This window comes from Urocitellus parryii, chromosome 4 (assembly GCF_045843805.1).
Source record: "Urocitellus parryii isolate mUroPar1 chromosome 4, mUroPar1.hap1, whole genome shotgun sequence".
Classification (NCBI taxonomy): Eukaryota; Metazoa; Chordata; class Mammalia; order Rodentia; family Sciuridae; genus Urocitellus; species Urocitellus parryii.
The window spans coordinates 12,772,934-12,791,948 of record NC_135534.1 but is presented as its reverse complement, the minus strand read 5'-3'; the positions used below and the strand labels follow the sequence as shown (position 1 = coordinate 12,791,948).

General features: G+C 35.6%; 1 protein-coding gene across 1 annotated transcript in view; it reads left to right on the top strand.

Annotated features, from left to right (window-relative positions):
* Nucleotides 1-9,891, top strand: part of Ms4a13 (membrane spanning 4-domains A13) — a 31,632-nt gene extending 21,741 nt beyond the window's left edge. Inside the window, exon 8 of the mRNA XM_026411642.2 lies at nucleotides 9,385-9,891. Coding sequence (XP_026267427.2) covers nucleotides 9,385-9,398 — 14 coding nt within the window. The 3' untranslated portion in view covers nucleotides 9,399-9,891. The remainder of the gene's footprint in view (nucleotides 1-9,384) is intronic.
* Nucleotides 9,892-19,015: the final 9,124 nt, after the last annotated feature.

Here is a 19,015-nt window from a genome sequence, read left to right as displayed (position 1 = left end):
AAACAAGATGAGACAAATGGCCAAAACATGCATGGAAAAAATATTCAACACAAATAGCAATTAGGAAAATGCAAATCAAAACTGTAATGTAATTTCTTCTCACTCCAATTCAAATTACAGTCATCAAGAATACAAATAATAATAGACGCTGGCAAACATGCAGGGGAAAAGGAACATTTATACACCCCTGTTGGCATTGTAAATGGGTACAACTACTATGGAAATCAGTATGGCAATTATTTAAAAGAGTAGGAATGGAACCAACATATGACCCAGCTACACCACTTGTTGGTGTTAGTCCAAAAGAAAGTCAGCATACTATAGCAAGCTATAGAATCAGCCTAGATGTTCATCAACAGGTAAATAAATTTTTAAATGAGCATACAAACACACACACACACAAACACACACACACACACACACACACACACACATACACACAATGAATTTAGCCATTTGCAGAAAAAAAAAATGGATGGAAATGGAGAACATATTGTTAAGTGAAATATGCCAGACCAAAATCACAAGTGATGTTTTCTGCATATTTGGAAGCTATTGAGAAAAAACAGGGATGGGGAATCTCATAAAAATAGAAGGGACACCAGTAGAATAGAGGATGAAGTTCAGGAGGAGGAAGAAGGGGAAGGAAAGGGCACATACTTGGGAGTGAAATTGAACAAATTATGTGCATGTACAAATATATCACAGTGAATCCCACTGTTATGCATAATTATAATGTACCAGTTAAATTTTTAAGAAATAATAAAATTAAAAACTATATTTTTCAAGCTGAACTAGTTCCTCAGAAAAAGGTAGAAGTCTTTCTATCTTAAGGAGTATAATGCTTTGCTATTGCTGACATAGCAAAGTACCACAGACTATGTGGCTTGAACAACAGATATTTATTTTTCTCACAACTCTAGAGGCAGAAGTTCAAAATGAAAGTGTTTATAATGTTAGTTTCTTAGTTTAAGGCCTCTTGCATAGCTTTGGATGACTGTCTTCTCCCTGTGTATTCACATGGTCTTCACTCTGTTTATGTCTGTGTCCTAATTCCTTACTGGATTAGGGTCCAATTAAGAACATATTGTAACTTCATTACACTTCAGAGACCTAATATCCAAGTATTGTCATATTCCAAGATACTGAGAGTTAGGACTGTAATGTATTAGAGCTTTGTGGACAAGTGCAGATCATAACAAGGTGTTTAAGTATACCCTCTGACTAGTCATTGGCTGAGTATTTAGGCTGACCCAGAGAGAAGCCTAGGAAGCTAGTCTTAAATATAAAAACCAAAAATAAAATAAAATGAAAAAGTGAATAGATATATTACAGGCCACACACTGCAAGGGAAATAGAATCCATACAATTAGTGCAAACAAGTTTCTAAAGCAATAACCACTGCCCTATAAGAAAATTAAGCCATTGGAATCCAAAGTTGCTTTACCATGTTATCTAAAATGTCCTATTTTCAGCAACAAGAAATACCTGAGAAGCAAAGTATAATGATTTGTACCCTGAAAAGACCACTCAAGATATATTCTCATCCTAGAAGGGGAGGGGAAATGGTAGAATTAATGAAGAATGATATAAAAACAAAAACCAAAAAAAACTAAATAAAATATGTTTGAGTTAAAAGATGACAGCATTGACTCAGCAAATAAGACTATCAACAAAAGACATAATAAAAAATGGACATTCTGGATTTTAAGAACACAGTTACTGAAAAGAAAAACTCACTACAGAGCCTCAAAAGAGTATATTAGAGTGGATAACATAAAATCAGCAAACATGAAGAGAGTACAATGAAAATCATTCAGTCCTAAAAACAGAGGGGCAAAAGAAAGCCTCAGAAACCACTGGGACACCAGTAAGTATATAATGGTGGTCCCTTAGAAATTGAAGAGAAAGAGGGGAAATGAAGAAATAATGGCCAAATATTTCACCAATTTGATGGCAAATATTATCCTATACACTCATGAATTTGCAACTACAATGAACACAAAGATCCATTCCTAGACATCTCAGTCACAATTATCAACAAAGGGAGACAGAAAATCTTGAAATTAATAAGAAAAATATTATCCTTCATAAACAAGGGAATGACAATATGGTTAACAGTTGACTTCTCATCAAAAACAATGGAGGTCAGAATAGTGGGATGGGCATATGAAAGTGCTGGGGGAAAGAACACTTAAGCAAGAATTCTGAATCCTTTAAACTTATTCTTCAAAACTGAAGATGAAATAAAGACTTGCACAAATGACTGCAGAATGTGTTGCTAGCCGAAATACCTTATAAGAAACACTGAAGGAAGCTCTTCATATTAAAAGAAAGGGATGTCAGATGAAATTCAAATGCACATGAATGAATAAAGAGCACCTCGAACTTTTAGCATGAAAACATATGTGAATAATACATAAATAAATGGCTATGCATTTTTTTCAATAAAGTTTTGTTCCCCAAAACAGGCAGTGGGCCAAATTTAATTTATATGTCATAGTTTACCACCCATGATCAATAAAATTTTATTTTATTTTTTTAAGGAGAGAGAGAGAGAGAGAGAGAGAGAGAGAGAGAGAGAGAATTTAATATTTATTTTTTAGTTTTCGGTGGATACAACATTTTTATTTTATGTGGTGCTGAGGATCGAACCCAGCACCCCGTGCATGCCAGGCGAGAGCGCTACCACTTGAGTCACATCCCCAGCCCAGGTATAAAATTTTAAAGATAACCTTATGAAAGCAATAATTGTACCATAATATTGTTGAGTATGTAATGTATGTGGATGCAACATATTATGATAATAGCGTAATGAAAGAGGAGGATAATAGAACTCTATGAGAACATGTTGCTATATCTTACTGGGATTGGCATTCATCCGAAATAGATTGTTGTAAATTAAGATGCATATTAGCAACTAACAAAACTCAAAAGTAGTTTAAAATAAAAGGTATTAGAGTATTTAAAATACTTTAATAAAGTATTTTTTAAAAAATAGGGAAAGGAGGAAAACAAAATGAGATCTATAGAAAAAAGTAAGATGAAAGACACATGTCCAACCACTTAAACAATAACATTATAATGAAAACTAAATGAGAGTAGATGTCAGAATAGAGAAGGTCACTTTCCTGGCTTCCCCATGGTATGAAACTAAGGAAGCACATAGACAGCTTCTCAGCAAGGTGGGTGAAGAAAAAAAGGCAGGAAGTACTTTACTAGAATTTAATACTGGATATTCAAAGCATTTTGGGGACTCAGGAGGTTGGATATAAAAAATAAGGAAGAAATCCCAAGTGCCACAGCCACTCCTGTGGCTGGAGGCACTGACTAGAACAGTCCTTCCATGAGCAAAGTGGAGGGAAAAGAGAATTAAAGGAACCCACATTTTTAGGATACCTGAGGCATGTGTGGGTACAGAGAGCTTAGAGATCAAAAATACTGTCTGACTACCATGAAAGGTGTGCTGCACAATATTCTTGTGCAGGAAAGAAGCCACATCTCTCCCAGCTGGGACAGATGGAACCATTTTGCAGTCCTGATAGGGGTGGCAGCAGCTGGGGAACTGATTCCTGGAAAACCTGAGTTTGGCCCAAAATACAGGCCTGAAAAACCAATACAGCATTACGTAGAGTGACCAGGAGAAAATAAAATGTGGAGAGAGGTTTACACAGGGATCTACTGGTTGTAGAAACCCACCTAGATCTCCCCCACCCCCTACAATCAACTGCTTGCAAAATCACCTGGGAAAGACAAAATGGCTGAGAAGTCGAAATGGCAGGTAGAGAGATTGAGATTGGAGACTGAACCAGAGACCAGGAAATGTGGAATCTGCAGGTGATATAGTGAACTAATAATTGGCTCCTCCACCACACAAGAGGAATCCAGCAGAGATCCTTGAGGAGCAGTCTCCAGTGTGGACCAGCAATTGCTAGATCCTGGAGAAGTACAGATTACCTCTCTCACTCTAGTGACCCCACCCTGAGGGTGGAGCAAGAATCACATTCCAGATGACCCCAGATAACACTACTGGGAAGGGAAGCTGAGAATCTTTTGAACTCCAACAGAAATAACTCTAACTTTTCATCAGACATTTTTATTTTCTTTATTCATTTGTGAACTTAATGGTTCATAGAAATTAGTACATATTCATATTTGTTTTTTTCTCATTTCTATCATTTTTGAAGCCAGTTATTTTTCATGGATCAGTATTTTGAGGATTAGTATGTTTGATTAGTATATTTCAGTTTTGCTTTTTATTCTTTTATTTTTATTTTTAATTTTTTAAATTATTACTTAATATATATTTTTTCTCTCACTAAAATGTTTCCCTTGATTCTCTTTCTTTTCTGCTAACAGCCAATCTCTATTTTTCTCCCTTTCACTTTTCCTTTCACTTTTTACTTCTATCTTTGCTCCTCCTCCTTCAAAATCATCTTATATCACTTCTGTTCTCTCCCTGTCAACCATTTGAAAGTGTAAACCCTTTTGTAAAGCTACTATTTTTATTGTAGGCAATAACTGGTCATATCATTTGTTTATTGTGATAATTAATATTGTATACATAATAACAGAAACTATTTGATTAAATGCTGTATATGTTTGCATTTGTTGTTGTTATTATTTTTCTCCTTCCTAAACAGTGAAGAACTGGAAACCTTCAGGGACTCTATAAGTTCATGGGGTAGAAACTCTACTGACTCAGATCCATACTGTCAGAGGAGGAGTATAGATCCTAAGATAAAGGATGATGTAAAGAGTGAAATCAGAGAGAAAATACAGGAGTGAAAGATTGCTTCAATAGAGATTGTGGGGAAAAAAAACATCAAGCAGAAATCTTGAAATAAAGATATCAATAAACCAAAATAAAAATTCTGTAGCATCCCCTACAGACTAGACCACTTGGAAAATGGAATTTCCGGCAATTAAGACAAAATATATAATCTTGAAAATAAAGGGGACCATGGAGAAAAGATATTAAGACACCATGAATAGAATTTCCAAGAAATATGGGATAACCTGAAAAGATCTTATCTGCACAATTTTTCAATAAAATAATGCCTGAAAATTTCCCAAACCTAAAGAAAGAAATAAAAAATCAAACACAGGAGGCTTACAGGACCCAGAATATACAAAATTACAACAGACCTACACTAATCCACATTAAAATACCTAACATACAGAATAAGGATAGAATATTAAAGGATGCCAGAGATAAAATAGGTCATATTTAGAAGGAAACCAAACTGGATTTCAGCTGATTTCTCTACTCAGACCTCAAAGCTAGGGGGTCTTGAAATAATGTATACCAAGCTGTAAAAGAAAATGGATGCTAGCCAAGAATACTATACCCAGAAAAATTTGTGATGAAAAAGAAAAGATTATGACAGACACTACTGAAATACCGACAATAATAAGATACTCTTTTGAAAATTTATACTCTAATAAAATATAAAATCTTGAAGACATCAGCAAATTTCTAGAGACATATGTCCTATCCAAATTGAATCAGGAGGAATACTTAAATGGATCAATTTTAAGCATAGAAATTGAAGATGCCATCAAAAGCCTACCAACAAAGAAAGGCATAGGACCAGATAGCTTCTCAACTGAGTTCTACAAGACCTTCAAAGAAGAACTTACACCAATACCTCTCAAATTATTTCATGAAATAGAAAAGGAAGGAACCCTTCCAAACTCATTCTATGAAACCAGACAAAGATCCATCAAAGAAAGGAAACTTCAGACCAATATCCCTGATGAACATAGATGCAAAAATTCTTAATAAAATTCTGGCAAATTGCCTACAAAACATTTTTAAAAGATAGTGCACCATGATCAAGTGGTGGTTGGTTCAACATATGTAAATCAATAAATGTAATTCATCACATCAAACAGATAACCATGTAATTGATGCAGAAAAGGCATTTGACAAAATACAGCATCCATTCTTATTCAAAATACTAGCATAACTAGGAATGGTAGAAACATACTTCAACATTGTAAAAGCTAAATGTGTTAAACCCAAGGCCAACATCATTCTAAATTGAGAAAAATTGAAAGCATTCCCTCTAAACATTCAAAGACAAGGATTCCTTCTTTCACCACTATTATTCATTATAGTCCTTGAAACTCTAAGCAGAGCAATTAGATGAAAGAAATTAAAGGTATAAGAATAGGAAAAGAAGAACTCAAACTCTCTTTGCTGGCAACGGTTTCTATATTCAGAAGACCCAAAAAACTCCACCAGAAAACTTCTGTATCTCATAAATGAATTCAGTGGGGGAAACAGGATGTAAAGTTAACATCTATAAATCAATTGCATTCCTATACATCAGTGATAAATCAACTAAAAGATAAATTAGGAAAACTATCCCATTCACCAGCAATGTATGGGTGTACCTAGTCCCCCACATCCTAGCCAACATTGAATGTTACTTGTATTCTTGTCATTCTGACAGGAGTGAGATGGGATCTCAGTGTAGTTTTAGCAATTACACAAAAGAAAGAAATTAAAGGGACATGAATAGGAAAAAAAGAGCTCAAACTACCCCTATTTGCTGACTACAGGATTCTATATTTAGAACCAAAAAAACTCCACCAGAAAGCTTCTTGAACTCATAAATGAGTTCAGCAGAGCAGCAGGATATAAAACCAACACCCACACATCAACTGCATTCCTATATACCAATGATGAATCAGCTGAAAGACAAATCAGGAAACTATCCCATTCACCTCAAAAAATAAAATAAAATACTTAGGAATCCATCTAACAAAAGAGGTGAAAGATCTCTACAATGAAAACCACAGAACACTAAATAAAGAAATTAAAGAAGACCTTAGAAAATGAAAAGATCGTTCATGTTCTTGGGTAGCCAAAATTAATATTGTCAAAACATCCATACTACCAAAAGTGCTATACAGATTTAATATAATTCCTATTAAAATTCCAATGATGCTCTTCATAGAAATAGAAAGAGCAGTCATTAAATTCATTTGGAAAAATAAAAGGCCCAGAATAGCCAAGCAATCCTTCGTGAGAAAGGAGAAGCAGGAGGCATTACAATATAGACATTAAATTATACTACAGAGCCACAGTAACAAAAATGGCATGGTATTTGCACCAAAACAGACATAAATACCAATGGGTACAGAATAGAAGACACAGAGACAAACCCACATAACTACAGTTATCTCGTACTTTACCAAGGTGCTGGAAACATACATGGGAGGAAAAAATAGCCTCTTGAACAAATGGTGTAGGGAAAACTGGAAATCCATATGTAGTATATTGAAATTGAACCCCTATCATACACCCTGCACAAACCTCAAAGTGGATCAAGGACCTAGGCATTAGACCAGAGAAACTGTGCCTACTAGAAGAAAAAGTAGGCCCAAATCTCCATTATGTCTGCTTAGCAAAAGAATTCCTCAACTAGACTCCTAAGCCACAAGAAGTAAAATCAATGAGTAAATGGGATGGTTTCAAATGACAAAGCTTCTTCACAGAAAAGTAAATAATCAGAACATGAGGAAAGAACTTACAGAATGGGAGAAAATCTTTGCCACCTGAAACTCAGAGCATTAATCTCCAGGTTATATAAAGAACTCAAAAAACTTAACAACAACAACAACATAACCCAATCAATAATTGGGCAAAGAAACTGTACAGGTATTTCCCAGAAATGAAATATGATCATATAAGAAATATAAGAAAATATAAGAAAAAGTGTTCAACATTACTAACAATTAGAAAAAAATAAAACTACACTGAAATTTCATCTCACTCCAAACAGAATGGCAATTATCAAGAATACAAGTAACATTAAATGTTGGCGAGGATGTAAGGAAAAAGGTACACTCATACATTGCTGACAGGGCTGCAAATTGGTGCAACCACTCTGGAAATCTGTATGGAGATTCCTTAGAACACTTGGAATGAAACCACTATTTGACCTAATTATCCCACTCCTTTGCAAACTGCCAGCATACTATAGTGATATGGTCACATCAATATTTATAGCAGCTCAGTTCACAATAGCTAAGCTATGGAACCAACCAAGATGTCCTTCAAGAGATGAATGGATAAAGAAACTGTGGTATATATACAAAAGGGAATATTACTCTGCTACAAAGAAGAATGAAATCATGGTATTGCCAGTAAATGGATGGAACTGGAGATTATCATGCTAAGTGAAATAAGTCAATTCAAAAAAAAAAAACTAAAGGCTAAATGTTCTCTCTGATATGTGGATGCTAACATATAACCAGTGGGGTGTGGTGAATAAAAGTTCATTGGATTAGGCAAAGGGAATGAAGGCAAGGGATGGGGAATGGGAATAGGAAAAACAGTAGTGAATCAGCCATAAGTTTCTTATGTTCATGTATGAATACATGACTAGTGTAACTCCACATCCTGTACAATCACAAGAATGGAAAGTCATATTCCATATATAGTATATAAGTCAAAATATACTGTATTGTCATGTATATCTAAAAAGAACAAATACATTTTTTAAAAAAAAGAAAACTAAATGAGACTTTATTAAACACCTAACAGAATAACTAAGTGTCCAAATATTGACAATTCTAAGTAATATTAAAGACTATAGATGAAAGAAATCTCATACTTCTGATTAGAGTATAAATTTTCACAACAAATTTTAAAAACCTTTTAGACATTACCTATAAAAAGTTAATATGTGCTTAATCATATGATCAGTAATCTAACTCCTTGGTATACACCCAGAGTTTGCACATATGTATTAAGATACATTTCCAAGAATAGACATAACAGTGTTTTTTTGCCAAAATGGAAACAACAAAAACGAGTGAGTGGTGAATAAACTGGGGCAAATTACTCTATTATAATTCTCTGTGACAATTAAAAGACAGACTCTACTATCAGGCAAAGATGAATTAAAAGAATTCATCTTTTTTGTATTACATTTATACGAAATTTGAAACCAGGAAAACTAAAGCTATATTGCTTAAGTAGGGATACAAGCTCAGTTGGTGAAACTAGAAAGGGAAAAAAAATGGGATGAGGGATTGATTACCTAAAAGTCAAAATGACATTTACCTAGGAGGGAAGGAATGGCTAATAGTTGGGAAGTATCATGAGAAGTTCAGGTGAATTTGGAGGTCCTGCTAACTGACCATGAATATTTTAATTGAAAAACTCAGGATGTATACCAAAAGTTACAAACAATTCAATAGGAATTTAGAATATGGACTGAGAGAATAATGAGACAGAAATAAGACAAAAGACACTTTAAGATCTTATTCCATAAATAGCAGCATTGTGTTTTGAAGAATTATCTATTTCTTATATGATTTTAAGAAACGTGATGTGACTTGTAATTGGTTAATTTTTTTTTCCAGTCTCTGAATCCTGAAGATATTTCAACTGAAACAGAAGAGAGCTCTGTTTGAAAACGTTAGAAATGTGAGATTTTTACTGGTGTTGATATCTGATATGGGTAATAATGATGTTTCTGTAGAACAAACCTGGTACAAAGCCCACAGATTTCTGTGCAAAAGAAAATACAAAACAAGTTGGACTTTTCACCTTAGTATTCAAGAAATTTCTCTACGTAAATTTTTCTAGGCTCCATGGAGAAAGCAATTCCGTACATAAACATGAGATTACTACAAGAGAGGGTTTGTTATCTAGGTACTCCAAATAGCTCTCAACTTTCCCTTACACAGATTTTGTAAAAGAGCATTGAAAAGTTTATTTCCAGAGTGCAGTCTATAAAGACTTAAAGTATGATGTATAATTCACAGGAAAGCTAATTTATGTTTGTAAGGGTAAAAAGCACATTTCATATTCTTGAGTTCTTCTACCTGAACTAGCTTCTACTTAACAAGTATGAATCAAAATGCCACCAATTCAGAGATCCTTCATTGTTCCTTGACTTCTCCTCTTCTCATTAAAGTTCCTTTCTGCCCTGAAAGTTTCTGCTGTCTTTCTTCCCCTCTCATTCCCGCTTCATCTGCTTGTCATTGTTTGGGTCATCTGTTCACTTGCTTTTCAAAGCAAACTGCCTTTACCCAATAGGAAGTTCCCAGAAATCTGTTCTGAACTCAGTTATCCTCTTTTCCATTATGAAACATGACTTCAGAAAACTTGGTTCAGCAATATTAATCATGCCATTTAATACATGTAACTCTCTTTTAAATGTAATGTTGTTTTTGTTTGTTTTCTGCCCTCTCAAGGTGTTTCACAACTGTTATCTACTACTGTCAGTTAGAATCCCTTTTGTCTGGCCAAGAGAAGAAGGGAAGGAAGGTACTTGGTTTATAGACTGTCTCTTGTCAGCTAAGCTCACTCATGATCCTGTCAGTTTTCAATGAATTTCTCACTGGGAAGTAAATACAATGAATAGAGATAAACAGCTATGAACAATTTTAAAAGTGATAATGTTTCATGAGCTCAAAATATACCTAGAATTATAATTCATAATTATAAATTTTTAAATATCTGTTTAATTCAAATGAAGAAAAAATGGGAAACAAATAATAAATAGTATGGCATCAGAATATAAAACAAATATATCACAATGGATTGCTAATCCTATGCTGCTAACAAGAGACAGAAATAAATGTGGCAAGTATATGTAAGACTTCTGGAAAAAATAACCCATAATATTGAACTGGGTGTAAGCAAAGAAGACCCAAATAAATGAAGAGATATTCTATGTTTCTTTATTTAAAAGGCAGTGTGGAAAGATGTCAGTTCTCTAGTTTTGGATAACAATAATGGGATTGGAATTGACATCAACAGTTGTGTGACTGCACATGAGATAAGGGAGTATTGGGAAAGCACTGGAGTCTGACTCCAGAAATATTTTTTGTTTGCTTTTTAGAATAATAAAAGAGAAAAAGAAATAGACTATACAGTGCCAGGCATGTGGCTACTTGGAGAGGGAAGGGAAACTCCTCTCTAGATGTTCAAAAAACAGGAATCCTATTGAATTCAAGAAAAACAGACTCTACTATTAGGCAAATAAGTAGTCCAAGCAGAGAATTAATATTGCTTGGTGATAAGGTGTGAAAGAAGAGACTACTAGCACTCTGCATTTTCCTACACCTTCTATGCAGGAGATCATAAATCTCTCTTTTTTCACTGGACGCCAGATGCCTGGACCAAAATTTAGCCAGGGCTCAGGAGTGAGACTGTAGAATGAACCTGTGAGGAGCTCTGGGCTACAGCAGGCATAACAACAGGTCCTTGGAAATTGGCAATCTAAGGTTTAGAACAAGGTCTGAGAGCAGCAGGATTTGGATGTGGGAGTGGCCTGGGTACCAGAGCGCTGATCCTGGATTTAGTGGAAACCCTACTCGTGCAGCACATCATCCTAACATGGACAAAGTGGGCCTGACTACCTGACTCATGCTCAGAGGTGTTTGGAGGATTCAGTACCACTGCAACATGAATACTTCCCCACCCGACTCCAGTCTCCTGCCACATAGGTGCTCAACACATGGATTGACTCTTGGGGTGTAGGGCCAGAAATCATAAAAACTGAATCGGTCCCCAGACCCTGTAGGCAAGAGGGCTAAGCCCTACCATATCCACACCCATATCCCCAGGCATAAAATTCAGAAATACTGAGGTTAAAGTGGCTCTGCAATGGATGTTCCCACAGTATTCCTTGGGCAAGAAGGGGTAGAGCTGAGCCTGTAAACTTCACTATCATGTTTGGCCTGTGTGGACTAGAACTGAGAAGAAACAAACTGATCTGCAATTACACCCCACGAATTTACCATATCTGGTGTACGTTAAATCTGAAGCTCCAGAAGTGTGTCCATTTTTATCATCTCAGCAAGATGAGGATTTTCATTGTTGTTATTACTTTTTGCTTATGCTTTTATAAGTTATTTTGTTTTCTTCATTTTCTTCCTGTCCTCTAATTATATGTATTTTTTTCAATTAATTGAATTTTTCTCAATATCTCTTTTTGCCTTTCTCATGTATATTCCATTGTATCTCATTTCTGCTATCTTCCCTCCCTCTTCTTTCTTTTCCTTTCCATTTATATATTTCATTATTAAGTACGCTATCATTAATGCCTATTTTTTCAACTTCATGTATATTATTCATCCTCTTTTCTCTTTGTTTAGTGGAGTTGCAGAGATCAAATATAAGTTTTTATTATATTTTGACATATGGTTGAATCTTAAAATACCATTGCTCATGGTGGTTATTCTCTCCTTTCACAGTGATGCTGGGAGATGAATTTAGTGCTTACATTATGCTAAGTGGGTGCTTTGACACTGAGGTATACCCACAACCCAATGCATATTGTAAAGATACAATATCTCACTAAAAGACCTCCCCCACACACAATAGTGAAAAAGAAAGCTATACCAACAGATATGCAAACCTCAACAGAGAATGACAAGAAACATGAGAAAACAGGTCAACGCGATGCCTCCAAAAGTTTGTAACTCCCCAATAACTGAATCCATAGATAACAAAGTAGAAAAAAATTGGACAAAGTATTCAGAAAATTGAGAGACAAAATGATCAAGGAATTCATACAAATAACTGAATGAATTAAGGAAGACAAGAGATTGGGGTTGTAGCTCAGTGGTAATGTGCTTGCCTAGCACAAGTGAGGCACTGGGTTCAATCCTCAGCACCACATAACGATAAATAAAATAAAGGTATTATGTCCATCTACATCTAAAAACAGTTTTTTAAAAAATAAGAATTAAAAAGGAAGACAATACAGGATATGAATGAAAAATTCTATAGAAATCTGGAAAAGAACCAAACAGAAATGAAAAACACAATAAATCAAATGAAGAACTCAATTGAAAGTCTCACCAATAGACTAAGTGAAGAAGACAGAATTTCAGAACTGAAGACAAGGTTGTGGAACCTGAACACATGGTCACAATTAAAAGAAAAAAAAAAGAATCAGAATACACAAGAACCCTGGACAACACAAAGAGAAACAACTTAATACTCATTTAAAGCAAACCATTTGCAACAACAGAATATTTCTCAGTCCAGGCAGACTTGAAACAACTTAAAGTGTACCCCTGAGAGAAAATAATTGCAACCCTAGATTTCTATACACACTGAAGCAGAAATAAAAACCTTCTAAGATAAAACAAAAGGACTTCAAGACCAAGAAGCCAGCATTACAGAAGATACTCAAAGGAATTCTACATGCAGAAGATAAACACAATCAAGAGCACACATGAAATGAGAATTAAGAATGAAATGTTAAAGATAAAATGAAAATGACAGGAATTAATACATACCTCTCTATAATAGCACTAAATGTAAATGGTTCTAATTCTCCAATTAAAAGACATTGACTGACAAACTATATTATAAACCAAGTTCCAAATATATGTTGTCTTTAAGAAAAACACCTCATTGGCAAAAACATAAACAAACTGAAAGTGAAGGAATGGAAAATTATATTCTATGCAAATGAAATCCAGAGCAAGAGTATCTATATTCATATATAACAAAGCTTATCAAGCCAAAATTTATCATAAGAGACAAAGATCATTAGGTATTGGTTAAGGGAACAATCCAAGAAGCATATGTAATGATTGTATGGAATAAATCTGACCTAACTTTCCTATGTACATATGTGAATATACCACAGTAAATCTCACTTTTACATATATCCATAAGGCACTAATTTAAAGATAAATAATAAATAGCAGAAAGGTCAGAAGATTAGAGGTAAGGGAATGTGTGAGAGAGAGAGAGAAAGAGAGGAAAAGGGGAAGTTCTCCGGACTGAATTAGAGCAAATTCTATTCCATGCTTTTATGTCAAAATGACATAACTACATAATGACATAACTACAAAGAACTAATATTTTTTAAAGAAAATATCATGATGGTAAATATTTATGCTCCAAATGCCAGTGCATCCAATTTCATAAAATGAACAATACTTGACTTACAGGAACACATAGACCCCATTACCATAGGAGTGGGTGATTTCAGTGTACCACTCTCACTAATGAATAAGTCATACTAACAAGAAAAAACAATCAACAAAGATATTATAGAGTTAAAATAATTTTTAGATCAAATGGATTTAACAGACATCTGAAGAATATTTAACCCAATAGCAATTTCATATACTTTTCAGCTACCTACTGAACTTCCTCCAAAATACATCATACATTAGGCCGCAAACAAGCCATAGAAATACAAAAAAAAATTGAAATAATTTCTTGTGTCTTATTAGATCATTACAGAATAAATTAGACATGAACAGAAAAAAATACAGAAACTATACAAACACATGGAGTTTAAAAAATATGCTTTTAGAAAAATGTTATTAGTGCATTTAATTACACATAATATTGGGATTCATATTGGCATAACCACACATGCATGAAATATAATTTGTTCCATTTCAGTCCCTAGTATTTTCTCTTTACCTTCCTTCTCCCTTCCCCCATCCTCTTCCTTGGCTTCACAGATCTTCCTTCCATATATTCATTATTTTATAAAAAGTGCTTTATACACATAAAGATATACATAAAGGTGAAATTCACTGTGGTATTTTGACATATGTACGTAGCATAATTTGGTCAATTTCATTCCATGGTTCCTCCCTTTTCCCGTTCTTCCTCCCTTCCTCTTTGTCCCCTTCCTTTGCTCCAATATATCCCTTCTATTTTTGGTGATACCCCCCTCTGCACTTTTTCCCCTTATTTTGCTTTAGCTTCTGCACATGAGAGAAAACACTGGACTCTTGATTTTCTGAATCGGGCTCATTTCATATGGCATTATGTTCTACAGTTCCATCCATTTACCAGCAAATGTCATAATTTCATTTTTCTTTATTGTTGAGTAAAACTCCATTTTGTGTATATGCCATATTTTCTTAATCCATTCATCTGTTAATGTGTACCTGGGATGGTTCCATAACTTGGTACTCGTGAATGGTGCTGCTATAAACACTGATGTGCCTATATCACTATATTATGCTGATTTTAGTTCTTTTGGATAAATACCAACAAGAGGGACAGCTGGGTATGGTTTCCTAGTTTTTTGAGGAATCTCCATGCTGTTTTTCAGAATGGTTGTACTAATTTGCAGTCCTACCAACAATATATGAGTGTACATTTTTGCCCGCATCCTCGAAATTCTGAATGATGAATGGTCATGAAAGAAATCAGGAAAATGAGCAAAACCATCCCAAAACTAGTGGAAGGAAAGAAATAATAATGACTGAGCTGAAATTAATGACATAAATATCAGAACATAACAAGGATGCCCCTTTCACCTATGATATTCAACATCATACTCCAAGTTTTAACAAGAGTTATTAGACTTAAAAAGAAAAAAGTATCTAAATTGGAAAGGAAGGGGTAAACTCTCTCTGAATAGAAAATCCAAAAGAAACCACAAGAAAGCTAGCTACTAAAGCTAATAAAATAATTCTGCAAGATCAACACACAAAAATTCCTGAATTCCAAAGTTACTACAAAGCTAAAGTTACTAAAATAGTGACAGACACACAGACAAATCGGACAAAATATTGTTGTCTTGTCATTGCTAACAAGTCCATACTCCCCAAAGTGATTTCCAGATTCAATGCAATTTCCATCAAAATGCCAACTACATTCTTTATAGAAATAAAAATCAATAGTAAAACTTATATGGAACTACCAAAGACTCCAAATAGCCAAAGCCATCTTGAACAAAATTGGAGGAATCAAAATACTTGCTCTCAAAACATACCATGAAGCTATAGTAAGTACAAAAAAAAACCATGCTACTATAACAGTTGACACCAATGGAACAGAATGAGAACCCTGAAATAAATGCACACATCACCCAACTGAACTTTAACACCCAAAACTACATTAGATAAAGGACAACCTCTTCCATTAATGGTGCTGGGAAAATTGAATATCTATATGCATAAAATAAAATGACTCCATCTCTCACCCGGTACAAAAAAATCAACACACAATGAGTCAAAGACCTAACCACAAGACCTGAAACTATGAAACTACTAGCAGAAAACACAGGAGAAACACTTTGAGACATCAGTATATGCAATTTTTTTAAAATAAGATCCCCAAAATACAGGCAACGATACCAAAAATATACTCAGCACAGGAAACAACCAGCAGAGTGACGAGACCACATGTAAGACGGGAGAAAGTATTTGCAAACTATTCATCCAACAAAAGATTAACATCTGGAATATAGACGGGATCTACACAATCTAACAATAGCAATAAAATCAATTTTTAAAGTAGGCAAATGACTTGAAGACACATTTCTCAAAAAGGCCCACAAGTATATGAAAAGAAGTTCAATATCACTAGTCATCAGGAAAATCCAAATCCAAATGAGATACCATGTCACCCCAGTTAGAATAGCTGTTAGAAACACATCCTGGTGAAGATACAGAGCCCCCAGTCTCAAACCCCTGCCGCTGCGCTGCGTGCGCGCGGGTCTCTCGCGCAGCGACCCTCCCAACTGCGCTCCTGGCCACAACCGTGGCATCAGAACCTTCAAGAAGGTTCATGAGCCGCGGGAGGAAGCAGCGCCCACCGCGCAGGTGCTGCTTCCAGGACTGCCTGAGATGGAATATCTGGAAGTAAAAGCGGCTCCTGCAGGATCCCGCCCCTGTAACCCTGCGATCAAGTCAGTGTAGGGATCCAGCTCGAACCACACTGAAGGCAGGCTTTGGATTTCAGTTGTACGCCGGTTTCTGTTGTTCGCTCCTCAGTACAATCCTGTGGGTGTTTTTGTTTGTGACTTTGTTTTCTGCTGAGAAAAGAACCTTTGAAAAGAGTAAATGAATAGACAAGGTCACCTAAAAACTGGTAAGATTTGTGCTCAGCTTGACTTTTTCCCCTACACTTTTCTGTTTTCTCATTTTCAAGTGCCACTAGGCCATCCCACGGACAACTTAACCTTGAGACTTCATGGTTTATATAAGTAGAAGGAAAGTTTGTAAATGAAGAATTTGAAGACAGGTCTTTAGACTCCAGATATGGCTATAAATAAGTGCTGAAGAAAAAGCACGTCTCCACCAGACATTGGAGATTGAGGCGAGTGGATCCTAAAACCCATGTGAGAGAAGCTAGGGGAGAAGGCCATTAAAAAACAAAAAAAGAAATAAAGCATACAACCCACCCTCTGGTTAAAAAAAAAAAATCATTGCTCAGTTTATCAAAATTAAGATTTATTTATTTATTATAACATGTGAACAGGTATGTTTACCTAGTATAAGAGTGAGAAGTCAGGTTTCCAAAATAAATGGGAACTAAAAAATTGAAAGTCACAGAGACATAAGGAATTCTGCTCCTTCTCCATCTCTGCTTTTCCTCTTTATTATTCTCACTCCCAAAAGAGCGCGTGGCCTTACCACTGCTTCTAATTCTTACATTTAACCAACCCCGCCACCCAAAAATCTGGTAAAAAGTATATCCTGGCCCATCTTGAATTAGATCGTCACTTTTGTCTCAGTCAGGATCAAGAAATAATTCCTCTCCTTCTCCCTCCCTGCCTGCCCCCCTCTCTCTCAACCTTCCTCCCTCCATCACTCCTTCCCTTCCTTAGCCTGGTGGTGTTGGGGATTAAACCCAAGTTCTTGGGTAAATTAGGAAACCCTCTCCCTCTGAGCTACATCTCCAGCCCATAGTAAGTATGGAAGCTAGGAAGGACTGGTGTGAGTTATAGAGAATGACAAAGGTTAAAGATGGAAATATGTGGGTCATAATTTTTCCAATTGAACGTCTTCCCGATATTCTTTTATTGGTCCCTAACTTATAAAGCCCACCTTTCAAAAGTACAGTATGTGGCACTTTGTTTTCCAGCCTCTTCTGAAGCTGGTGTAGGCGTGCAATATAGATTCTTCCAGCCAGGCATTCCTGAACTAGACTTCAATTTAAAAAGCAACAACACTGAGTAATAGAACAAACCAGAGTGACCCAAAGTCTAGTGTTTCTGATCCTGTAAATGTGGGGATATGGGTAATTTCTAGAGGGGTCGATGTGATCTGGGCAGCCACAATATAGTATTTGCTAAGACTGCATGGTCGAATTTGGTAAGTGAGCAAGACATCTTTGAAAGATAAGTATTGGATTTTGTCAAAATAATAATATTGGTGATGTGATGAAAAATACCTTTTATGTGACTACAAAGTAGTGAAAATGAGTAGCTATCGGATTATATTTCCTCTCAAGTTTCTTGTGTATCTTACCCAAGAAAATATTAACTTGTCTCCATATTTTCCTCATAAAAGAAACATTTACCTTTTCGTTTCTCTGTTGTATCATAGTGAAAAAATGCCTCGAAGTCGTCTGTCGGTAAAAGAGGAAATGAGAATACTGGGGGTAAGATATCAATGCCACTTGAGTGAAAAAGTGACTGTGATGTTGCCGTTTCTAAACATAAAATGGAAGAAGCTTTAACCACCTCTATGAATTCCCCAAATGTAGGAAAGTTCACGAAAGTGTCCCTACGATGGTTATGTACTATCTCTGTTTTCCACATGCAGCCTGACACACAAGTGCTATGTTAGATGAAAGTTAGAGCAGAAATTTGGGACGTATTAGCCATGTTTAAATGACCCCACGCCATTCCAATCTGCCTCTAACCTCAGAAAATATGCCCTGAGTCTGGAAATGGGTAGAAGATCTCCTTTTGCAACTGTAAATTATTTCAACCCTAAACTGGTGGTGGCAGAATCCTAAATGCGATGGTCAAATTGTGGGAACTGCATTTAGAATAAACTGCAGGCCACAGAACTCTCTGGATGATGGTCATGAGAGCCCTGTTTTCCCTAGACCCGCTACTGTTCGCCTGGTCAACCCTATCCACTCGAGCAGGTATCCCCTTATTTCTGGGAGATTTAGTGGAGATTGTCCACTCGTATTAGGAGTCAAATCAGCAGGGTTAAAGATTCAGGAAAATTCCCAACAATAAAAAAAAATTAAAAGTGGGGGAGGGCCTCCTCAAACTGTGAAGTGAGTTGAGCAAAGTCACAGGATATGAGA